This window comes from Notamacropus eugenii, chromosome 5, assembly GCF_028372415.1.
Source record: "Notamacropus eugenii isolate mMacEug1 chromosome 5, mMacEug1.pri_v2, whole genome shotgun sequence".
In the NCBI taxonomy this organism is placed as follows: Eukaryota; Metazoa; Chordata; class Mammalia; order Diprotodontia; family Macropodidae; genus Notamacropus; species Notamacropus eugenii.
Genome location: NC_092876.1, coordinates 50293848 through 50318932, shown reverse-complemented (window position 1 = coordinate 50318932; position 25085 = coordinate 50293848). Strand labels below are relative to the sequence as shown.

The window sequence follows — 25085 nt, the reverse complement described above, 5'->3', positions numbered from 1 at the left end:
TAAACATTAACTGCTCTACCCAATTTCCCCAAATCAAAACATTCTAAAATGTAGACATGATTTCCCCAAGTGGAAATTCATACAAACTGTGTAATAAGAATATCACCTAATGTGCAGAGGCACTAAGCAAAGTTGGAGGGTACTGCTTACCATTTTAGGTGAGGTCACCCAGACTCATTAAAAACTAGATTAAAAAAATACAAAAAACAAAACTTATTTGGACAATGCAAGAACAAATAGCAATTAAGTCTGGGTATCAGGTGTCAATGCATGACAGGTGATGAATCCATTTGACTTGAGACAACTTTTCAAACATGTTTATTTGAAGCAAAATGAACTATTGCCAAGAAACTTATGAAAGTTCCATCTCAAAAGGGCCAAAAAAGGGGAATTAACTGCTATGAATTCTTTGCATTCAGGGCTGCAAAACAAAGACACATATTATTTAAATCAGTTTTATTTAAGAATTTTCAACATTGACAAATCTTCTAAAAAGCATCCAAGCACAGAACACAGAACTGCAGCAAACAGCATTCTTAGGGGTATCTTACAGACATTAGAACTTCCACCCTTCTTTGAGACACACCCTGAGCTCACTGGTGGACTCTGCTTCAAAGAAACCCTGCAAAGCACACCACAAGCTCAGTCAATGTTCCCAGTCACAGCCCCCATCATCTTCAGGTCACATTACCACACTTACATATCATTTAACAGAAAAGAACACACACCATACAGCATTCACAGCAGTTGACATAAGGGAAAAAAATACAAATAATTCATTTCACTTAACACATTCAACTAGTTGGTTAACTAGGAAGAGAACTCACTTAAAAGTCTTCCAACACATGTGGATGTCCTTTGAATGCAAGAAACATTCGTACATTACTGGCTATCATTGCTCTCTGCACACTCTCTCACCAAAGCCACAGGATCGAGAGACACATCTCGCCAAGTTCAATGCACCACCAAGTCTCTGCACGCGCTCTCTCCTGTTTCTCGCTCATACCATCCTCTCATGCCTCGGCACCACCATCAATCCCACACAAGGTTTCAGAAGTTCAAACAGCCTTCTGGTTCCATATTACAGCCTTGCGTTCATAGCGTTGATACGACTCCATGAAATAAAGAGTAGCGGATAAAAATGGGACACCCACCGTCAAAGACGCAGCATGTGCAGGGTGAGGAAGTATTCTTGAATGAGAAAGCATGTAGACAGAAGTATTCCTATGGCGGAATATTTACAGCACTACTTTCAATGAAGTGCTTCTTCCATAAACATTTGAAATGAGATGAACTGCAGAGATTAAATGAAGCCTTCATATCGTACTTTAGTACATGAGGAGAGACAGTGTTAAAAAAACAAAACGAAAACAAAACGAAACAAAAATACCAACATCATGACACCATGTTCTCCAGATAGGAGACTTTTCTAAGGAGAAATCTGTATGGTGGGGGATCAAATTAAAACAAGGAGAATGTAGTTCTGACTAATGGTTTCCATTTTGAACATGCAAAGAAATTCACTTGACGAGAAGTCCAGGGATAAAGTATCACAGGAGAAATCTTTTTTATAATCAATTGTAGTGTGTTAGTTTTACCCATCAGGCAAATAGCAGTTCACTTTCAACCACTCAATATTTCAACCCTTTATGTAACAAAACTTATAAAATTCCTTTAATTTTTTTCCTCTTTTCCTAAAGAAAAATGTCAAAAATACTGCTGAATATACTGCACACAGAACAAACTGATTCTGAAAATTTTAGTACATATGTATTTTACAATATACTTACCATGAGTTTAGAAAAATTGAATTCCCACCATAGTTATCAGAACTGTCTACATTCCCCAACCTGACGATTTGGAATCCATGCTTGAACCAAAGCCTCCATTGAACCCACTGCCTGACCCCGCATTTGATGCTGAACCCCAACCAATTGCTGCACCAGAGTTAGAGCCACTATACGAGTTATTGCCAGAACCAAAGGCCTGGTTGGGTTCCCTCTGCATGTTGCCTTGACTTTGGTTGTTGCCTGATGGGCCCGACTGGTTCTGCTGACTAGCCAACATGCCCATCATCCCCCAGCTGCTCTGCAGTGCTGCCTGGGCTGCAGCCATCATAGCAGGGTTGATGCTGAAAGCACCAAAATTCATCCCTCCACCCATGTTACTACCTTGGTTGTTTCCCAAACCAGCACCACCCCCTCTACTGTTACCAAACCCACCCTGATTCCCAAAGCCGCCTGGATTACCACCAAATCTTCCACTTCTTTCTAACTGCCTACTGCTATTGTGCTTAGGTTCAGCATTGGATATATGCACGCTGATTCCTTTAATGATCAAGTCCTCTCCACAAAGAGACTGGGCAACCTATAAGACATAAGGGGTGCAAATAAATGAGGTGACACTATGGTTTAGGATGGTTAGAACACTATTAATGTCAAGATTAAAACCAGTATCTAAGGTAGAAAAATGCTGTCCAAATTTTATTCTATTAAAATAAAATAACAACCCTTTTGGCTTTAGTAAAAGCATTTTCTGGTCATTTGTTTTCAGAAGACATGATAACACCATCAGCTGAAATGCTTGCATTTGCAGAAATTTATCATTCACAACATAGTGGTATACTTTCACAAATAATTAACAAATACTTTTATAAGTATCCATGGCCAATATCCAGCATAACCCCGCCCCCTCATTCAAAACGTTACATAAAGGACAAGAGGCTTCAATCAGCATGCTAGACAGTTGGATGGGTAAATTTCATGAATAAAAGTTTACCTAATTAGCAGGCACTAAAATATTAAAGTAAAAAAAAAAAAATACCTGATCATCTGCAAACGTAACAAAGGCGAAGGCCCTGAATGGTTTGGGTATGAAGACATCTACCACTTCTCCATATTGGCAAAAAAACTGCCGCAATTCATCAGCTGTCATGTCCTCTGTACAGCGCCCAACAAACACCTTTCTGCTTCTCAAAGGCTCATCTGGGCTTTGCTAAGTCAAATCACATGAGAAAAGAGAGCAAATGAGAAACTGCCGACAGTATAATGAAGGTACTTTACAAAGTTCATGGCTAGGGATGTAAAAGGTTATTTGGCTGGTCTACTGAGTGCACTTATACCTTATGATGAAGACGGTGTGTTCCTAACAATGAAAGGTTTCTATGCAGAATCACACTTGAAATTTTGGAAATGTGGCTAGATTCTGGCAAGACTTATTTAGTAACGTCCTGGCAGAAAGTAATAGTTGTGTCCCAAATGGACAAGCTAGGTCTTTCTAATGAAACATTCTGATTGTCACTAAGCACATTTTCTAATTTAAGAGACAACTAAGTCAATGACAGGAAAAAATTAAAGTGAACAAAAAGGATGTGGTCAAGAGGCTATTTCCAGCACTGCTGTACAGTGCAAGGGCACAATAATCTAAAACCAAGGCCCTAGAGCCCCACAAAATAGAGAGTAGTTTAAATGCAAAACTTTATAGTGTTTTTCTTGAATGAAGTTAGCAGTTTTAAAAAAGTTCTACTGTACAAAGAAAATAATAGTGGAAAGTACCTTGGAATTAGGAAGTTTACAGTCACACCACCGTCCATCTATCATGTGGCGCTGGGACATAACTTTCACCTGTGTTTCATACTCCGTGAAACGAACAAAACCAAATCCTTTTGAATGACCAGTTTTAATGTCTTTCTTGACCTACAAAAAAGTTTTTAAAGCTACATCAATAGAATTACAGGCACAAATGACAACTATATCCAGTCACAAAAGCTAATGCAAGGGTAAACAGCGAGTGCTAGACAGTAATGATATGGAATAGGGGTTCACAAACAATATTGTCAGGAAGCAAAGAGGCACGACTACAGTGACAGAACCTCAAAACTACCCAGTTCCCAACCTTTATCTTAACAGAAAATGGCTTTTTTGCAAAAGGAAAAGTCATGAATCAAGATGGTGTAAAGGAATACTCAGGTATTTGTATTTAATTTTCAGGTATTTTAATTCATTTTTAGAAAGCCCAACTCCACTTTATCTCCTTAAATGACTTAAATAAAAGATAATTTACTTCCCCTTTCTACAAATAAAACGCTCAGGGTAACTGACCTCTGTAAAACCCATTTTTACAGCATGACCTGATACTTGACCACACCACTCTGTAATAATGGGACCTAACCATACCAAAGTATTGTCATTTATGTATACGTAAAGCAGAAAGCAGAAAAAGTTCTAAGTTCCTCCAGGTGCATTTATGTAAGACATAACAGCAAGCATCTTCTCTTGAACAAGAAGGACAATGATTCAGATAATACTGATGGAAATGCCAGACATAACATTCACTGGGACAAAAAAAAAAAAGTCATAGCAGCATAAATTTTGACTAAACAAAAGCAAGGCTTACCTGCACCATAAGGACTTCTCCAAAAGTGCTGAAATACTCTTTTAAATCTTGTTCAGTTGTTTTCCAGGGAAGACCTAAGACTATTAAATCAGAGGTCTTCTGCACAGCTCTTTTCACTTTCACTGCTGATGAGGCATCTGTTTCATCCATTTTTCTTTTGTTATCTGAACAAATTAAGCAGGAAATCTTTCAGAAATATTTACTCTGAAACTAATTAGAATACACCTATGTTACTATCTACTGAGCTCTGGAGACAAAGGGGCTACCTCAATCAAGGGAACTGTTAATCCACTGAAAATACAACCTACACTTAAAGGCCATGTTGGGGTGGGTCCTGGGGTTTCTCGGTGCTATTCATTTCAAGCTCTGGCTTAGCAACACCCAAGAGCATCTATCTGAATCTTGGGAAATACCACATGGATCTCAAGGTAAAAGAAAACATTTCCCATATAATAGTATGGGGAAAGGAGAATGGTGCAAAAACCTAACGAACTGTTCCAGCTGTATAAGTCTGACGAAGAACTAACTTCTGGCCAATTCCTCAACACAAATAATGCATGGAAAACCAAAATGTGCTGTTGAAAAGGAATCTCAAACTTTCTGGATGGTGCCACTTAAGCACTTTTCCCATCTGGGCCAATTCTGGTACAGTCATGTCTAGAAAGTCTAGAAAAGACATGCAAAAGGACCAGGGAGTGAAAAACTACTACAAAAAAACCTCGAAACCCATAATGGATGGCTCCCAATCACTGTAAATAACATACCATATTCCTCAGTTTTTTTTAACCTCTCTTAGATTTAGCATCTCCACCACAAAAGGTAGAAGAGAGGAAGAACCAAACTAGTTCCTACTAGTTTAAAACTTTTTGAAAATGTGAAGAACATTATTCTTTGGAATAAATAGGTGTGCTTAAGTAAATTAGTGACATAAGACTTAGCTGAACAAACATTAAACCACGTAGCAAATTTGTTATGTTCCCAACTCAACTTTACCCTATTCATCAAACTAGGTTTCCTAAAGCCTTTCATTAAAAATTTACAGTATGTTACGGAGGATGAGAAAATTGGATTTAGTCAAGAATTTTAAGTCATTTCCATTATAAAACGGGCATACTACACCTGGTACTACCCACTTTCCTGAGTTGTTATTAAATGAAATAATTTATAAGCTTTGTTGCTATTATTAGAGCTGGACAGCTTTATTCAAGTAGCTGTGTTGAAAGTGAAAGTCATTTCTTTAATAATGTGACATTTTATTAAAGTCCAGATGAATCTTTTAAAACAGCTATCCATACAGAAGTGAGGTCACAACTATCTATCTCCGTGATGGAGGCCTATCTCAAACAATGCCACATGTTTCCTGAAGAGGTTCAAGATTTCTACCATCAATGACACAAAAATTGTCAGAACACAAACATTCACAAACCTTTTGGATAATTGACAACATATACCAAATTTCCCCAGCCAGCATCAGGAGCATGCAGAATTCCTTCTACCAGTCGCACACCCCTCATACACTGAGACACTGGATTCCGGTAGCGGAGCCCACATGCCCCTGGAAACTGAGCGGTGACCGTGGACAGAAGCACTGTCCCATCATCTTCTGAGGGGATTTCAATAGGTTCATCATTCTCGTCTTCTGTTACCCGAATGTATTCAGACATCTTTACTTAACGTTCCTGCAAGACAATTAAATGATACTTAGTAACAACCAAATAATTGGTATAAGACTGGCCTTAATATGTTGACTGAACAGCTATGAGACCTATCACTTTGTTGTTTGTTGCCATATCCCACCATTATTAAGACCTACAAGAAATCATGGGAAGTGAAGGGTCAGGATTAAATTCTCCCATCAGCCAGTAGCTGAAAGGCTTGGAATGAGAAGACCTGGGTTCAAATCCCAGCACTGACATTACTAAGTCATGTAACTCAGTGGCTTCATGTGCAAACCCAATACACCAGTGCCTTGGTCAAGTCACTGAACTCAATGGGAGTTAATCAATCTGCAAAAGAAGCTACCATAAGCCTATGACTCTGGGATGCAGGGAGCTCTGGATGTGCAGAGAAAAGCATCTGGCTTTGCCTCCATCTGTGTAGCCTTAGGACAGCCCCTTTCTTTCCAGCCCTCAGTTTCCACCTTTGTCAAACGATGACAGCTGGGCTCCAGGAGACCCAAGGTCCTGTCCAGCACTAAGTCTCCGACTGAGCAAACTGAAAAGTTTGGGAATTTCCTTCTCCTATTCATTAGACGGCCAGTGGATGGGGAACCCGGTCCGGTGGGACTTGGAAAGCACCCCTTGGTTTTAGAGCCCAGAAAAGTTTAGCAGCTCCCCCCAGCCCCCTCCCAGTCACTGGACGGTGGGTGCTGGCTCCACACGCGCGGGGGGGGGGGCCTGCGAGCTGCACCCCACTTCTGCCGTCCCTATGGAGAGGTGAACCCCCTGGGGGGGGGGGGGAGAAGCCTGCCTTTTTGTCTTTTTTTTCTTGGTCTTGGTGTCTCCAAGCGCTGGGAGCCCCGGCCCGGGATGAACGTTCATTAAACGAATAACAGGCTGACTCCAAGTTCTCCTGCCACGGAAGGCTGGGCTGCCTCAATTTCCCTAGCAGTCCAAGAGGCTTAGCCCTGCCTCCCGGCCCTTGATCACACAGCCCCCCCCAGCCAAAGCCTCGGAAATCGGGTTGTCAAGAGAGCACAAACTGATCCTCCGGCCGGGCCTAGCGCAGGCCGAGGCCCGCAGGCTGCACGCGGCCGGAGCCGGCCGGTAACCATGGCCACGGGCGCCGCGGAAGGGAAAGACTGCACGCGGGGGCGGGGGGGCGCGTCACGAGCACGTGGCCTGGGCCCGGGTAAACCCCCATCCACCCCACCCCGAGAGGCCGAACCTGGGCCGCCCCCTCCCCCCCAGCCCCGGCTCGCCGCCCTCTTCCCCCAGGCCCGGCCCGAGCCGGCGAGGCCCTGACAGGACGGGGCCGGGCCCTGCTCTCCCGCCGCCACCTCCAGGCCAACCCGGCGCTGCACGGGGGGTCCGCGACTCACCCGCGCGGCCGCCGCAGGGCCCCGGACAGGCGAGCGAGTGGAACACAGGCCGGCCCTGGTACCGCCGCCAACACCGCCACCGCTGCGCTCCGACAAAATGGCGCTCGAGCCGCCTCCTCCCCTCGCCGGACGTCGGGCCGGCCCACCAGGGACGCGCGCGTGGGGGAGGCGAGCCGGCCGCGGGAGCTCGCGACCCCGTCCCAAGTCCCGGTGCCGCCGCCTCTGCGGAAGACGCGGCGTGAGAAAGATTGGAAGCCGGCTTGGAAAAGGTATTTGTGGCCTGGAGGGGGAGGCGGGCGAGGGGCGGCCGCGGGGGGCGAGCACCTCCCTCGCGCAGTCGCGCAGATGGTTCGGCCCCACCAACCGACGCTTGGGGTCGGGAGGGAGGGAGCGAGCTCGCGCCCTTTCGGAGCACGCACGCGCGGCGACCGGCGGGACGCGCGGGCCCCGCTCTGCTATCCTTCAATCGCGGCTTGCGCCCAGCGCCGACAGGTGCCACGGAGGTGCGGCCTCGGCCCACGTGACAGTCTTGCCGGGCCTCGCTGCTGGCAGCCTCCGGGCTTTTGCCTGTTCTGTGCCCTTCGCCTGGAGTGCGCTCCCTCATTTTCTCCCTCTCTTGAAACTTTTTAGCCTTATTCGAGATTCAACTCACGTGTTGCCTCCTACAAGAAGCCTTCCTTGTTGCCCACGATCCCACGATAGTACTCTTTGCCTATAGCGACAATAATAATAGTCAGCAATCATATAGCACTTTTCAGATTTTTTTTTATATAAAGCTTTAAGAGTTGCAAATCACGTTACAAACTTGATTAATCTTCTCCATAGCACAGTATTGACGGGGGCTATTATTAGTTCCATTGCACAGTTGGGGAAACAGAGGCAAAGTGACTTTCCCCAGCGATACGCAGGTGTCTGGGGCTGGAGTTGAATCCAGAGCTTCCTTCCTGCAGTTTCTGCACTCTGCAAAACCTCATCACGTGAATTACCTGCTACTTAGTAGCTACTTGTATCGTTGAGCAAGCAGCTGCAGCTCCCAGCCTCATTATCCTCTGGGAAAGGAGCTTAATGATGGTCCTCTCTCAGCTGCTTTTCGGGGATCAAAGGAGACGTATGTTAAGTAATTTGCCAGGGCCATAGAAAGGGGAGCTGCTATTATTCCTCCAGCTTTCCTCTGTATCAAACGTCTGCTTACTTAGGAATATGGTGTCTGCTTCGTGAGGATGTGAAACTGACTTGTCTTTGTATCCTCCTAGCTTAGCTTCGTGAAGATGTGAAACTGACTTGTCTTTGTATCCTAGCTTAGCTTCGTGAAGATGTGAAACTGACTTGTCTTTGTATCTATCCTCGGTGCTTAGCACAGTACCTGGCCCACAGCAGGCACCTAATCAATGCTTATTGACTATTATTATCCCCATTTTACAGTTAAGGAAACTGAGGCAGACAAGGTAAAGTGACTTGCCCAGGGTCACACGGCTAGTAAGTGTCAGAGGCAGACTCAGATGAGTCTTCCTGACTCCAAGACTGGCACTGTATGTACTATGACACGCTGCTCTATACCTGGTCTCAGTTTGCCTTAATTTTCAAATATAACATCAGTTGAGAGATGGTTCTTATGCTTCTAAAGTTTAATCAGTTCTTTTGATATGAGACATTTAAGAGAGAAACTTGCTACCAAGATTCCCACCCCATTTTGATGATGCAAAAACTTTTGAATTTAGAGAAAATCAGAATTGTCTATTTTATCCTCTATGATCTGATAGTTTGGTCCTGGACTCTTCCCCTATCTGTTGATCTGACCAAGGAAGAAATGATCCTTGAATGGGTTTATGATGTCCCCCTTTATCATTTTGAGATTATCTTGGTATATGGTGTGAGGTGTTGTTGGTCTGTACCTAATTTCTGCCAATCTGCTTTCCAGTTTTCCCAGATGTTTCTGTCAGATAGAGAATCTTACCCCTAGTAACTGATGTTTTTGAGTTGTTCAAACACTGACCTATTGTGGTTATTTGCTTCTGATATTATGTACCTAATCTCTAGTGTTGTTACAGCTTCTTTATTTTTTAACCAATGTCAAATTGTTTTGGTGATTGTTGCTTTCTTATCACTAGGTCCCCCAACTTCTCACTTTTTTCCCCATTACTTTGATGGAGATTTTTGATCTTTTGTTACTCCAAATGAGTATTTTTGGTAACTCTATAAAATAATCCTTTGTAATTTGATTGACATAATACTGAATAAGTAAGGTAATGTAGATAGTATTGTGATTTTTATTATATGGGTTTAAACTATCCATTAGAAATTAATTTTTCTCTATTTGTCTACCTTTGTGTCTTGATAGGCTATCTTATATGTTCTGTAGCTATTTTGAATGGAATTTCTTTTTCTATCTCTTCTTGATAGGTTTGTTGGTAATATACAAAAATGCCAATGATCTATGTGGATTTATTTTATATCCTGCAACTTACCTAAATTTATTTTTTCAATCAATTTTTAAGTTGACTCTTTGGTGTTTTCTAATTAAATTACCTTATTTGAAAAAGCAATAATTTTGTTTCTTCTTTGTATATGTTCATTCCCTCAATTTCTTTTTTGTTTTATTACTATAGCTAGCATTTCTGTCACTATGTTAAATAGTAGTGATGATAACTATCATCCTTCTTTTACCCTTGAAATTGTTTTTCAGAAATATTTTATTTTTCCAATTACATGTAAAAATACTTTTCAACATTTTTTTAAAATTTTGAGTTCCAAATTCTTTCCTTCTCTCCTTCCCCTCCCTCCTTATTGAGAAGGCAAGCAATTTGATATAGGTTATACATGTGCAGTCATACAAAACATATTTTAATATTAGTCACGTTGTAAAAGAAAACAGACAAAAAATAAAATAAAGTATGCTTTGATGTGCATTCTGTCTTTATCATCTCTTCCTCTGGAGACGGATAGCATTTTTCATCGTAAGTTCTTTGGAAACATCTGTCATTCACAGTTGATCATCATACACTGTTACTGAGTACAGTGGTTCTTCTGGTTGCGCTCACTTCACTTTACACCAGTTCATGTAAGTCTTCCCAGTTTTTTCTGAAAGCATTTTGCTCATCATTTTTAATAGCACAATAGCTTTTCGTCACAGTCATATTTCACAACTTGTTCAGTCACTCTTTAATTGATGGACATCTCCATTTCCAGTTCTTTGACATCACAAAAAGAGCCGCTATAAATATTTTTGTACATTTAGGTCTTTTTCCTTTTTCTTTGATCTCTTTGGGATACAGACCTAGTAATGATATTGATAGGCCAAACAGCATGCACAGTTTTGTAGCCCTTTGGGCACAGTTCTAAATTGTTCTCCAGAATGGTTGGATCAGTTCACAGCTCTACCAATAGTGCCTTAGTGTTCCAATTTTTCCACATCTCTTTCAACATTTGTCATTTCCCTTTTCTGTCATAATAGCCAGTCTGACATGTGTGGGGTAGTTCCTCACAGTTGTTTTAATTTGCATTTCTCTAATCAAAAGTGATTTCGAGCATTTTTTTCATATGACTACAGATAGCTTTGATTTCTTCATCTGGAAATTGCTTGTTCATATCCTTTGACCATTTATCAATTGAGGAATGATTTGTATTCTTATAAATTCTACTAAGTTCTCTGTATATTTGAAAAATGAGGCCTTTATCAGAGAAACTTGCTGTAAAGTATTTTAAAGTTATGATTACTGTGTATTTCTCTCCATCCTATTTTCCTCAGTTTATCCTTCTCTCTCTCTTCTTTTACCCTGTCTCTTCTCAAACTTGCTTTGCTTCTGACCACCACCTCCCACAATCTGCCCTCCCTTCTATCAGCACTGTTACGCTCTTATCCCCTCCCCTATTATTTTTTTGTAGCATAAGATAGATTTCTACTTTCAACTGATAGTGTATATCATTCTCTCTTTCAGCCAGTTCTGATGAGAGTAAGGTTCATGTGTCTCTACCCTGCCACCTTCCCCTCCACTGTAAAACCTCTTCCATGGGAGATATCTTATTTTTCCCTTTCCTCTTCTCCCAGTATCTCCTTCTTTCTCACCCCTTAATTTTATTTTTTTTATATCATCACATCATAGTCAATTCATCCTTGTGCCCTCTGTCCATGTATACTCCTTCTAATTGCCCTAATAATGGTAAAGTTCTTAGGAGTTACAAGTAACATCTTCAAGTAAGAGTGCAAACAATTTAACCTTATTGAATTTCTCAGAATTTCCTTTTACCTCTTTATGCTTCTCTTGAGTCTTGCATTTGAAAGTTGAATTTTCTATTCAGCTCTGGTCTTTTTATCAGGAATACTTGACAGTCCTCAGTTTTATTAAATAACCATTTTTCCTATCAAAGTTTTACTGGGTAGGTGATTCTTGATCATAATCCTATCTCCTTTGCTCTCTAGAATATCATGTTCCAAGTCCTCTGATCCTTTAATGTAGAAGCGGCTGTATCTTGTATTATCCTAACTACGGCTCCGTGATATTTGAATTGTTTCTTTCTGGCTGCTTGCAATATTTTCTCCTTGACCTGGAAATTCTGGAATTTGGAGATTTCCTTTTGGAATCTCTTTTAGGAGGTGATTAGTTGATTCTTCCAATTTCTATTTTATCCTCTGGTTCTAGAATATCTGGGCCGTTTTCCTTGATAATTTCATGAAAGATCATATATGGTCTCTTTGTTTAAAATTTTGGACTTCAGGCAGTACAATAATGCTTAAATTATCTCTCTTGGCTCTATTTTCTATGTCAGTTGTTTTTCCAATGAAATATTTTGTATTTTCTTTTCTCATTCTTTTGATTTGATTTGATTGTTTCTTGGTGTCTCATGGAGTTATTGGCTTCCACTTGCCCAATTCTAATTTTTAAGGAATTATTTTCTTCAGGAATTATTTTGCACCTCCTTTGTTATTTGTCCAATTCTGCTTTTTAAGGAACTCTTCTCTGTATTGGATTTTTGTGCCTCTTTTACCATTTGGCCTGTTTTATTTTTTTAAGGTATTATTTTCTTTAATTTTTTTGTGCCTCTCTTATCAAGGTGTTGATTCTCTTTTCATGATTTTCTTGCATCACTCTCATTTTTCCCCCAGTTTTCCCTGCCCTCTCTTATTTGATTTTTTAAATCCTTTTCGAGCTTTTCCAGGAATTCTTTTAGGGCCTGAAATTAATTCACATTTTTTTCTTTGAGGCTTTAACATATAGCTGTTTTGACTTTGTTGTCTTCTTCTAAGTTTGTGTTTTGATTTTCCTTGTCACCACAGTAACTTTCTATGCTCAGGTTCTCTTGTTGTTGTTTTCTTAACTTCTAATTCTATGTTAAAATTGGGCTCTGCTCCTGGGGCAGAGGGTCACTGTCCCAAACATCAGGTATTTTGTGCCACTGTTTTCAGAGCTGGTTCTGGGGGTTTGTAAGTTTTCAGTTCTTGCAACATAGTATGATTTAAGGAGAGGTGTGGTCACTGCTCTCCTGGACTGTGCTGTTGTCTGCAAGTGATCACAAGAAATTATTTTCAGCCCTGGAACTGTGATCAGGGTCCTTGCTCCCCTGTAGCCATGTGGCCTGGTGTACTAGTGTTCCTCCCTGCCCTGGGACTGCAACCCAAGACTGTGACCCAGATTGGCATGAACAATGCAGAGTCTTGCACCCAGTGCCAGCAAAGGGACCTCTGTCATCTCCTTCTGACCATTTGTCCAATCCATCCTTACCATCTGTAGCTGAGAGCTCCAGAAGCTACTACTGTGGATTCAATTGCCCCAAGGCCTCTGCTGGCTTGTGTGGATCTAGCCTGTGCTGGATTGCTTGCTCTCCACTCTCACCCTAGTGAGACAAACTCTTTCTGCCAACTTTATAAGTTGTCTTGGGTTGGGAAGTTGTTTCACCTCATCCTTTAATGGATTCTGCCACTCCAGAATTCATGTTAAGGCATTATTTTAACACTGTTTGGAGTGGAATGTGGGAAAACACAGGTGAGTCCCTCCTCTTAATAAGCCATCTTGGTTTCACCTCCCTACCTCTGAAATTATTGAAAAGGCAGCTAATTTTTCTCCATTACACATAATGTTTGCTCTTATTCTTAGATGATATTATTTGCTATATTATGGAAAAATCTTTTGTAGTCTTTTTAATAGAAGCAGTAGTTGGGTTTTGTCAAAAGCTTTTTACAGCATCTATTGATGTAATCCTATGGTTTTTATTCTTTAAGTTATTATTATGGTTTTGTTTTGTAACTTCTTGGTTTATCATATAGTCATTAGCTTCCCTGAACCCCATTCTCATTTTTAAAGAACTATTTTGGGGGCGGAGCCAAGATGGCGGAGTAGAAAGATGCACATACACATAGCTCCGAACCCACAACCCATAGAACATCTACAAAAAAGTAACTCACGGCGAATTCTGCACCCAGAGGCCACAGAACATTGGAGCGAGGGAGATTTCTGTTCCAGAGAGACCTGCAAACCTCTCGCAAAAGGTCCTTCGCGCCGCGGACTGGGCGCCGGGACTGGGAGCTGAGTACAGCCCTGCTGCGGCCGCGGCACCGAGAGGAAAAGATCCGAGGGCTTCAAGGACGGAATCTCCAGCGGCCACGTGGGTCCTTCCACCCACAGGTGACGGGGGTCGGTGAGAAGGTCTCTTTGGCGGGTTGAGAGGGGAGTGGGGTGCCCTCATAACTCAGGCCCCCTTGGGAGGCAACAGCAGAGACGGGAGCAGACCAGGGCTCCCCAAGCAGGCAGGAGCCCAGATCCATTGTTGAAGGTCTCTGCATAAACCCCCTGAGGGAACTGAGCCCTGAGCACCTGAACTTAATCTCACACTGAATAGCAGCCCTGCCCCAGCCAGAAGCCCTGAGGCTGGCAAGCAGCATTTGAATCTCAAACCCCAAGCACTGGCTGGGAGGATCCGGAGGCGAAGTGGGTGTGAAGAGAATATTCAGAAGTCAAATCACTGGCTGGGAAAATGCCCAGAAAAGGGAAAAGAAATAAGACTATAGACTTAAAAAAAAAAAAAATAGGCTAACTCAATTGGCAAAAGAGGTTCAAGAAGCCAATGAGGAGAAGAATGCTTTCAAAAGCAGAATTAGCCAGATGGAAAAGGAGATTCAAAAGCTCACTGAAGAAAATAATTTTTTCAAAATTAGAATGGAACAGATGGAGGCTAATGACTTTATGAGAAACCAAGAAATCACAAAACAAAACCAAAAGAATGAAAAAATGGAAGATAATGTGAAATATCTCATTGGAAAAACAACAGACCTGGAAAATAGATCCAGGAGAGACAATTTAAAAATGATGGGCCTACCTGAAAGCCAGGATCAAAAAAAGAGCCTAGACATCATCTTTCATGAAATTATCAAGGAAAACTGCCCTGATATTCTAGAACCAGAGGGCAAAATAATTATTCAAGGAATCCACAGATCACCGCCTGAAAAAGATCCAAAAAGAGAAACTCCTAGGAACATTGTGGCCAAATTCCAGAGTTCCCAGATCAAGGAGAAAATATTGCAAGCAGCTAGAAAGAAACAATTCAAGTATTGTGGAAATACAATCAGGATAACACAAGATCTAGCAGCTTCCACATTAAGGGATCGAAGGGCATGGAATAGGATATTCCAGAAGTCAAAGGAACTAGGACTAAAACCAAGAATCACCTACCCAGCAAAACTGAATATAATACTTCAGGGGAAAAATTGGTCTTTCAATGAAATAGAGGACTTTTAAGCATTCTTGATGAAAAGACCAGAGCTGAAAAGAAAATTTGACTTTCAAACACAAGAATGAAGAGAAGCATGAAAAAGTAAGTAGCAAAGAGAAGTCATAATACAAAAGTTGAACTGTTTACATTCCTACATGGAAAGACAATATTTGTAACTCTTGAAACTATTCAGCATCTGGGTACAGGGTGGGATAACACACACATGCACACGCACACACACATGCACACACACACACACACACATGCACACGCACATGCACACACACATAGAGACAGTGCACAGAGTGAACTGAAGAGGAGGGGATCATATCTTAAAAAAAAATTGAAATCAAGCAGTGAGAGAGAAATATATTGGGAGGAGAAAGGGAGAAATGGAATGGGGCAAATTATCTCTCATAAAAGAGGCAAGCAAAAGACTTTTTAGTGAAGGGAAAAAGAGGGGAGGTGAGAGAAAAACATGAAGTTTACTCTCATCACATTCCACCAAAGGAAGGAATAAAATGCACAGTCATTTTGGTATGAAAACCTATCTTACAATACAGGAAAGTGGGGGATTAGGGGATAAGCAGGGTGGGGGGGATGTGGAAGGGAGGGCACGGGGAGGAGGGAGCAATTTGAGGTCAACACTCATGGGGAGGGTCAGGATCAAAAGAGAGAACACAAGTAATGGGGGACAGGATAGGATGGAGGGAAATATAATTAGTTCTTACACAACACTACTATTATGGAAGTCATTTGCAAAACTACACAGATCTGGCCTATATTGAATTGCTTGCCTTCCAAAGGGAAGGGGTGGGGAGGGAGGGAGGGCAGAATGGCAGACAGGGGCAATTAGAACGCTCGGTGTTTTGGGGGGGGGGGAGGGGACAAAAGGGGAGAAAATGTGGAACCCAAAATTTTGTGAAAATGAATGTTAAAAGTTAAATAAATTAATAAACAAACAAACAAAAAAAAGAACTATTTTGTTCAGTGAGGTTTTGAACCTCCTTTTCTATTTGGCTAATTCTGCTTTTTAAAGCCTTCTTCTCCTCATTGGCTTTTTGGACCTCTTTTTCCAGGTGAGTTAGCCTCTTTTTCAAGGTGTTATTTTCCTCAGCTTTTTTTGGGTTCTCCTTTAGTAAGCTGCTGACTCACTTTTCAAGCTCTTCTATGGCATGAGCCCATTTCATATTCATTTTGGAGGTCCTGGAGGCAGAAGCCTTGACTTCCTCTGACAGCATGCATTGTTCTTCCTCATCCAAAAGGATGGAAGGAGATACCTGTTCACAAAGAAAGTAACCTTCTATGGTCTTATTTTTTTTCCCTTTTTTGGGTATTTTCCCAGTCAGTTACTTGACTTCTGAAGCCTTTGTCAAGAGCAGGGTCCTAGTGCTCCTCCATCCCCCCAGGACTGCGCTCAGAGCTGAGATTCAGATCAGCTGCTCAATTCCCCTAGGGGCTTTGGGGTCAGGGCTGTCACTGAGGATTGAGGTTCAGATCCCCTGCTCAATGCCCCCAAAGGCTTTAAGCTGAACCACTCAGGCAATGGACCCAGGCTGCTTCCACGGCCACCGTAGCCACCTGCCACCCTCTGTTGATGCTTTTGCCTCTGCTGCTGCCTGGCGCCAGTGCTGGGAGTCCCTGCTCCCCTCTCGTCCAGATGGGAAAGCCCTCCCACAGTGACTTTTGAAGGGTTCTTTGTTGCTTGTGGGTTGAGGAATCTGGGATCCTCCCTGCAGGGGATTCTGCCCTGGAGGCCTATTCCTGTCTTGTTTCCTCCCTATGCCATGCAGCCAGGGCTGGGCTCTGTTCCGCTCAGTGTCCCGTGGGATAGACCTTTCCTGTCAGCCTTGCAGGTTACCTTTGGCTGGAAATCTCTTTCACTCTGTCGTTTTGTGGCTTCTGCTGCTCCAGAATTTGTTGAGAGTCATTTTTTACAGATATTTTGTGGGCTATGGGGGAAGCGCTAGAGTATGTGCGTCTTTCTACTCCACCATCTTGGATCTGCCCCTCTCAAGTTATTATTATGGTTCATTATGTTTCTGTGGTTCTTTATACTGAATTAACTGTGTAGTTCTGGTATATGTGGTCATAGTGTATATCTTTTTAATGTGTTATAGCTTATTTGTCAATATTTCAATTTAAAATGATCTGTTAATATTTAGTAGAGATATTGGTATCTCACTTTCCTTCTCTCATTTGTCTCTTTCTGGTTTAGAAATTGTTGTTGTTGTGCTTGTCCTTCGTTCTCAAAGAGGACCATGACATCAAGATGATGACATGACTTGCACTTGACTTTGATTTGAGTGAGGGAGGGCTGTACAAGGTCACCAATGTCAAGACCATATTTGTATACTAGAAAGAGATTGGAAAGGTCCCATCTTTTCCTACTTTTACAAATAATTCATGTAATATTAGAATCAGTTGTTCTTTTAATAGATTTTACTTGTCTATCCATCTGGTCCTGGAGTTTTTTCTTTTGGAATTCATTTATGGCTTGTTCATTTTTTTTCTCATATTCTTTACCTACCTTTTCTGTATAACCTCATTGATAAGGGGCTCTCTGGGTTCATCTGGGCCCAGAGAACCCCATAGCACCTGGCATCATTGAGAAGACACTTCATATTCTTCCTGTTAACCAACCTTGGATAAATCAGGAAACTTTCCATTCCCCTACTCTCATCACCATCAACTGCACTCACAGATCTCAAAGCATATAGAAGATGATATCTTATTCTACCAAACACCAACTAGGAATTCCTGGGGAAAAAAAAAGGTAACATCTCCAGTATATGCCAGAGATGCAACTTGCCCTGTACAAAAATGGGAAAGCTGGGAAGCCAGCTTAGGAGCATCCATACTTCCTGCTTGTCCCAATCAGGGAGCTGATTTGGAGATGCATAGTTGCCCCTTCCTGTCTACAGTCACTTATAAAGGAAACACTTTAATAAACCTTCTTTGGACATATAAACCTTGTTCAATGAGTCCTATTTCCTCTCCCTAATGCAGATTTGAGATTAACACATAATCATGCATTTGTCACCAAATGAAGGAATTGAAATGGGCAAGAGAAATGGATCACATGTCCTCAAGCTCCATGGCCTTCATTCCAGTTGGTCCTGGGAGTGGCTTCTCCCACTCCCCAAGTTTCTTACATCCCCATTTCTTTCAACTGACCCTCAAACGTCACGAACTCTTCACCATCTTGTTGCCCCACTTTGGATGTCCTTTTCTATCCTAAACTGAACCAGACACTCTACTGCAGATGTGGTGACCAGGACAGAGGGCAGCCAGACTGTGGCCTTCTTAGTCTGGGACACTCTGCCTTTGTTAAGGCAGCCTAAAGGCATCTCCTTTTTCTTACAATTCATATTGAGCTTTCAGTTGCAGTTCCTTTTCCAGTGAAGTCTTGCTTCTCCTATCTTGTACTTAAAAGGGAAACGTTATCTGGGGAAAAAAATATTTTTTAAACAAGTTTCTCTTGTAAAGGTTTCATTTCCAACTGATTCAAATTTATAAGAAGAGTCATTCCCTGGTTGATAAATGGGTCAAAGCTATATGAAAAAAATGCTCCAAATCACTACTAATTAAAGAAATGCAAATTCAGATGATTCTGAGATTCTGCCTCACACATATCACAGTAGCAAAGATATCAAACAAACAAAAAAGGGAAATGATAAATGTGGGAGGGGTTGTGACCCAAGGATGATGGAGATGGGAATGGGTATAACCATTCTGGAGAGCAGTTTGGAGTTATTCTCAAAAAGCTACTAAACAATCCTTTGGCCCAACTATACCATTGCAAGGCCTATATCTAAAAGAGATTGAAAAGAAAGAAAATAGTCTTTAGCTTCAAAAATATTTATAACAGCAATTGTGATGGTGGTCAAACAAAACAAAAACTCAACCAAACCAACCTAGGGCAGCTAGGTGTTGCAGTGCATAGATCTAAGTTCTGATTTAGCCTCAGGCACTTTCAAGCTGTGAGACCCTGGACAAGTAAACTAACCATTTGCCTCAGTTTCCTCATCTGTAAGATGAGCTGGAGAAGGAAATGGCAAACAATTCCAGTATCTTTGCCAAGAAAAACCCCAAATGGGGTCATGAAGAATCAATCGCATCTGAAATGACTGAACAACAACCCCTCCAAAAAACCTAGAAACGTAGGGGATACCCATCACTTGGGGATAATACAATAATCTGTGGTGTATGAAAGTGATGGAATACCATTGTGCTGTAAGAAATAAGGAAATAGATCATTTCCAAAAGACCTGGAAAGACTTGTATGAAGTGGTGCAGGGGAAAGTGAGCAGAAGTAGAGAACAATTTATACTAGGAGATCAATGTTATAAAAATGAACCATTTTGAAGTTTTTTGTTTTTTTTTTTTATAAACTGAAATCCTAAGAACTCCTGAAATGATCATCCATGACTCCAGAGGACCAGTGGTGAAGTGTGCTATCCATTACAGGGAAAGGATTGTGGATTTAGGGCATGGAATGAGATGCTGTGATAATTGTGAATTTGGAGACATTTTGACTGATGTTGTTGTCAATGATAAGACTCCAGTATGGAGTCACTTAGGCTAAGTAGTCCTAATGTCTATCCACACATGAGCAATGACAGATAGTTTATTCTTTTCCACTGTCCTGACTCATTTTGACCTTGGGTCAAACATGTCAATGATTGGATTGAACTGGATTGACTGCTGATTAGATTGGACTCTGGTGGATTCTGTGACTGCAATGCCAAGTCTCATTCCTAGGGTCTCCATTACCAACTCAAACGCTTACCCAAGTTCTGGTCCCAGTTAAGAAATTCCCCTGTCCAATGCTACTATTGATAAGTAGCTTGGAAAAATTCCCCATTGCATATAGGTCTAATTAGGAATGCCCCCTCCTATACCTGGCGTGAATTACCTATTCAGCCAAACCCATCTTTAAGGTATAAAACTTCCCTGCTCAGATCCTCCTTCTGAGCGTGTTCTATCCCTCATCCCCTCCCCCCACCCAGATCTTCACCACAGTATATACCTCCCAGTACACATCTCCCTCCCTCACATGAGTGACCGTGGCTGTGTGTGTGGCCAAACCTCTATTTGTCTACATTGCTGTATAATGTATGGGTATATGTATGCTTTGTTTTTGCCACCTCGCTGCACCACATAGTAATAAAGCTCTTGCTTATGCTAGCTTCCTGATTACCAGTTTTCTATATAGTCTCCAACCTGGGTCTTTGCTCTGTCCTGTGCCATGAGGCCAATAAAATGTGTATGTGCATACATGCATACACATGTATGTGTATATATGTATATACACACATACACATGTGTGCGTATATATGGATATACATACACATGTATGTGTATAGATATGTGTATACATACATACACATGTATGTGTATGTATGTATATACATATCTATACACATAGATACATATCCATGCACATATATACACATATGTATGCATGTACATGTGTGTGTATACCTCTGTCTGTGTGTGTGTGTGTGTGTGTGTGTGTATTATCAAGCAGAGACAATATGGTAAGATGCAAAACATGTGATATTTGGAAATAGAGGCCCTGGAATCCAATCCTGGCTCACACTTATTTATCTGTGTGATCTTGTGAAACTCACTCAGTCCTTCCAGATCTCAGTTTTCTCATCTGTAAAATGAGACAGTTGGAACAGACCATCTCTGAAGTTCCTTTTAGCTCTGCATCTATGGTCTTTGATGATAAAACGTGCTACCCACATCCTGATGGAGAGATGAGGGACTTCCAGTGCAGAATGAGACATGGATTATTATTTAGACATGAGCTAGGAGGGAATTTATTTTGTTTGACAATGCATATTGTCATAAACACAGGTTTTGTTTTTCTTTGTGTGTTGGGGGAGGCGAGGAAATAAATGCTTATTTGAAAAAAAGTCCCAAAATTACAATTAAAAAAATGATGGTCCTGTGATGCTATAATCCTCACTCCTGTTCTCCCTCCTTGGCTTCTGTAATACCACAGGCCCTCAGTCTTCTCCAGTCATTTCTTCTCAGTCTCTTTTTTTTTTTTTTTTAATGTTTAACAATCACTGCCATACAATTGCGATTTTATCCCCCCCCACCTACCTCCCACTACCCCCCTCCCTCCCCACGACTGCATACAATTCTGTATAGATTCTACATATACTTTCCTATTGAGAATATTTTCACTATAGTCATGCTATGTAGTCAGACTAAGATAAATGAAAGAAATCGTATAACAAATCAGAACATGATACACAAACACATACACATACACAAACATGATCTGCTACATTATGTGAGTGACTTCCATATTTCTCTCTCTTCTCAGTCTCTTTTGCTGGTTCACCATCCATCTCCTGGTTCTTCCCTGGGTCTTCTCCATCTCTTGGTGAGCTTACCCGTTCCCACTACTTTCTTGCCATCTCCAAGCCTGTGTTCTGGCCTCTTCTGCCTCCCAGTCCCTGGGCCCTGAGCTCTGATTGGTTAGCTCTCCCCAGCCCATCTCCACCACTGGTGGGCCTTCTCTAAGCCTCATCACTGCGTACTCTCTGCTGCGCCGCTACCAGTCCCCCTTTCCTCCATATGTAGTGTTTTACTCCAGTGAAATGTAAGTTCCTTGAGATCAGACATGGCCTTGCTTGCTTAGATGCTTCATACAATGCCTGACACATAGTAGGTATTTAATAAATACTTTTTCATTTCATTTAAAATAAATTTTAATAAATTATTTTTTGTATGTGGATAGCATTTTCCATCATTTTAAAAAATTCATCTCCATGGATTCAGTTATCAACTCTATACAGTTGCTTATCAAATCTATATATCTAGCCTTCACCTCTCTCCTGAGCAATAGTCCGGCAAGACCAACTGTCTACCGGTCTACTCCTACAAGCCCAAAGCTATCTCAAACTCAACATCTGTGTCTCCTCCAGATTTTCCTGTTTCTTTTGGGGATACCACCATCCTCCTAGTCACCAAGTTTTGTAACCCTGGAGTCAGCCTTGACGCTTTCCCCAGGTATCCAGTCAGCTACAGACTTCTGTTGATCTTACCTGTATACCTGTACATATCTGTCACTCTCAGTGCCTTCATTCTTCTCAGACAGCTATAAACAGGTCCTTATTCCTTGTCACTTGGACCTTTGTAATAGCTCCAATCTAGTCTCCACATAATGGTCAGAATAATCTTTTAAAGGCACAGATCTGATCATGCCACCCTCACTGTCTCTACCACCTTTGATGACTCCCTGTTACCACAAGGATAAAAATGGAAACTTTTTAGCCTGGCATTTAGTACAATCTGACTCCAGCAAGTTCTTCCATCCTTATGTTACATGATTCCCCTTCACACACTCTAACCTTTCAACCAACCTGGAGTAATAGCCGTTCCCTGAACCAGACATCTCAGTTTCTTGCCTCTGTGCATTGGCAAAAGCCAGCCTTCGGGGCTCATCTCTGCCACAGTGCAGAGGCTTTCTCCTCCAGGGAACTATTCTAATAAGCCCAGACTTCCTCTTCAGATGTCCTATTGACTTCTCTGCAGACAGGTTGTTAATCCTCTTAGTAGAATTGAAGTCAGGCACTGTTTGGACTTTAGTGTCCTGTATCTATCTCAAATCCAGGATCTCATCCATGAGGCTCCACAAATACTCTGCCTCCTTTCCTGGTTGTCCATTTCTTAGGGGGCTAGAGTTCATGGGGAGAGCATGGAAAAAAACATACATTGATCACCTACCATGTGCCAGGTACTGTGCTGAGCACTTTACACATCTTATCTCATTTGATCTTCATAACAACACTGAGAGGTAATTGCTAAGATCAGTTCTCTTTTACTGTTGAAGAAATGGATGTAGACAAAGGTGAAGTGATTTGTCTAGGGTTACACAGCTAATTGGGGCAGCCAAGTGGCACAGTGTCTTAGAGTCAGGAGGGAAGATCCAAGTTCAAATCCAGCTTCAGAAACTTCCTAGCTGTGTGACCTTGGACAAGCCATTTAACCTGTGCTTGTCAGTGGAGAAGGAAATGGCCAACCACTCCAGTGTTTTTGCTACGGTCAGAGGTCCACGGGGTCACAAAGAGGGAGACGTGACTGAATAACAACATGCAGCTGGTTAAGTGTCTGAGGTCAAATAGGAACTCAAGTCTTCCTGACTCCAGGGTAAGGGTTCTACCCAGTAAACAAACAACTTACGTCCATTAATCTGCTTCCTGCATAGCAGTAATTACTGAAAATATATTGTAGTCTACTTACTCCCACTGTGTGTCTCCATCATCCTTTGGATTATCTATAAATTTGATTCTTCGGTAATTGTGGTGTTCCATGATTCATAACCATACAGCCCATTGGCAGAACATTTGTACTTTTAAAAGAGAGGTCTTTGGATGGAGGAACAACTCAGGATCGTTAAAAACACTGTAGCATTCCCTTCTAAATAATTCAGCCTGTTCTTTTCTTTTCATTCAATTTTGGACCCAACTCACTGTATATTTTAAGTGTCCCTCCTGGAATTATGTACTGATAAGTTAATTGGCTTGCCAGTTCATACTGGAAAAGTAAGGTGGATAAAAAAAAAAATGCCATGCATGCGTATAATCGGTGTCTAATAAACGTTTGCTGAATCGAATGCTTTGCATACAGGTGGCGCCCAATAAATGTTTGCCAAATTGGATTCTAGTTTCTTCATCTGCAAAATGACCATAATTGTGATGAACCTTCTAGAAATTAGCTAATTTAAAATACTTTGAGAACTTGACCTTTGATCTCAGCATATGAAAAGGAGCCAATGAGTGGGTCCACAGTTTCTGCTTTGAAGAGTGGGCGGAAAATAGTTCGGCTCACAAAATAACATCCAGTTTAAAAAGGATTTTGCAAGTTCTTGTTTGAAAGAGAGGGAGGGTATTAATAAACCCATGATGAAAACCTAGTGTGGGTGTGATAATATACATATGTAGCCAACACCCAATGATTTACATCTATTGTGTAAAAGCAGTTGAAAAATAATTTTCAACTTGACTAAACAGGAAAAGAAAGAGATAAAAATTGTGCTTAAGAGCACAATAGGGGACTATACTTGGAGATGTGTAAGATCCGGGGTTCAAGGACCTATGAGTGGTTTTGGGCAAGGTACTTAGGCTCCCTAGGGATCAGTTTCCTTATATGCAGTATGAGAGGCCTTCTAGCCCACCTATACTATCAGTTTGTTAGAGGTTTACAAAGTACTTTATTTCCCTATCCCATTCAAGCCATAGATGGATTATTAGCCCTGTTTTATAGATGAGCAAACTGAGAATCAGAGAGGCAAAAATGATTCTACAAGTATCGTTGGGACCCAAGCCTCCAAAGCAGCAAAACAGATAAATAGTTTTGGAAAAAAATGTCAGTGGAGAAATTAATAATTTGTATTAAATAAATAAAACACACTCACATAAATAAATAAATGCAAGTTTAATTAATTAATTTAATTAGGGAATGTAATAGGGTGCAGTGGACATTGACGTAGGTTTGTAGTCAGATGACCTGGGAATCTTATCTCTGCCACTAACCATCCATGTGATCTTGGGCAGGTCATTCACCTGATCACTGGGCCTCAGTTTTTTCCCCTATAAAATGAGAAATTTGAATTGGGACTAGAAAACCTGCTTTGTCTATTTCTTGTCTATTTTCTTTTTCTTTCGATGTTTAGGGACATTACGGTAGGGGTGGGTAACCTTAGCATTCCTGTGTGAGACTTTGTGGGAAGGAGTGAAATGTCCTATGGCCCTTTTAAGAACTTGAGGGTTCAAAGATTCCTAAGGAGCCCCTCTGAGCTCTCACCCAGCCAAAGGATCACTTTCCTATTTACTTCTCTCTGGCTTGGCAGGGGGCCTCACATCTGACATGTCCTGTTGACTGGTGACCACACTGGAATCCCTAAATGTCACATCATAGTCTT

General features: G+C 41.5%; 2 protein-coding genes across 3 annotated transcripts in view; one reads left to right on the top strand and one right to left on the bottom strand.

Moving 5' to 3' along the window:
• Positions 1-441: 441 nt before the first annotated feature.
• On the bottom strand, positions 442-7533 carry TARDBP (TAR DNA binding protein). 2 transcript variants are annotated; one of them, XM_072608847.1, is made up of 6 exons: positions 7436-7533; positions 5822-6074; positions 4396-4559; positions 3555-3695; positions 2824-2994; positions 442-2367 (listed from the first exon to the last, which is right to left on the bottom strand). In XM_072608847.1, exons 2-6 carry the CDS (start codon positions 6057-6059, stop codon positions 1837-1839), a joined length of 1245 nt encoding a protein of 414 aa, XP_072464948.1. In that variant the 5' UTR covers positions 6060-6074; positions 7436-7533; the 3' UTR covers positions 442-1836. The 2 variants fall into 2 exon arrangements, with proteins under 2 accessions (XP_072464948.1, XP_072464949.1); XM_072608848.1 differs by lacking the exon at positions 7436-7533 and adding an exon at positions 6865-7169.
• An 89-nt stretch (positions 7534-7622) lies between these two features.
• Positions 7623-25085, top strand: part of CIROZ (ciliated left-right organizer protein containing ZP-N domains) — a 56990-nt gene continuing 39527 nt past the window's right edge. The window contains exon 1 of the mRNA XM_072608844.1: positions 7623-7704. The gene's annotated coding sequence lies outside the window, so the exon portion shown is untranslated. The remainder of the gene's footprint in view (positions 7705-25085) is intronic.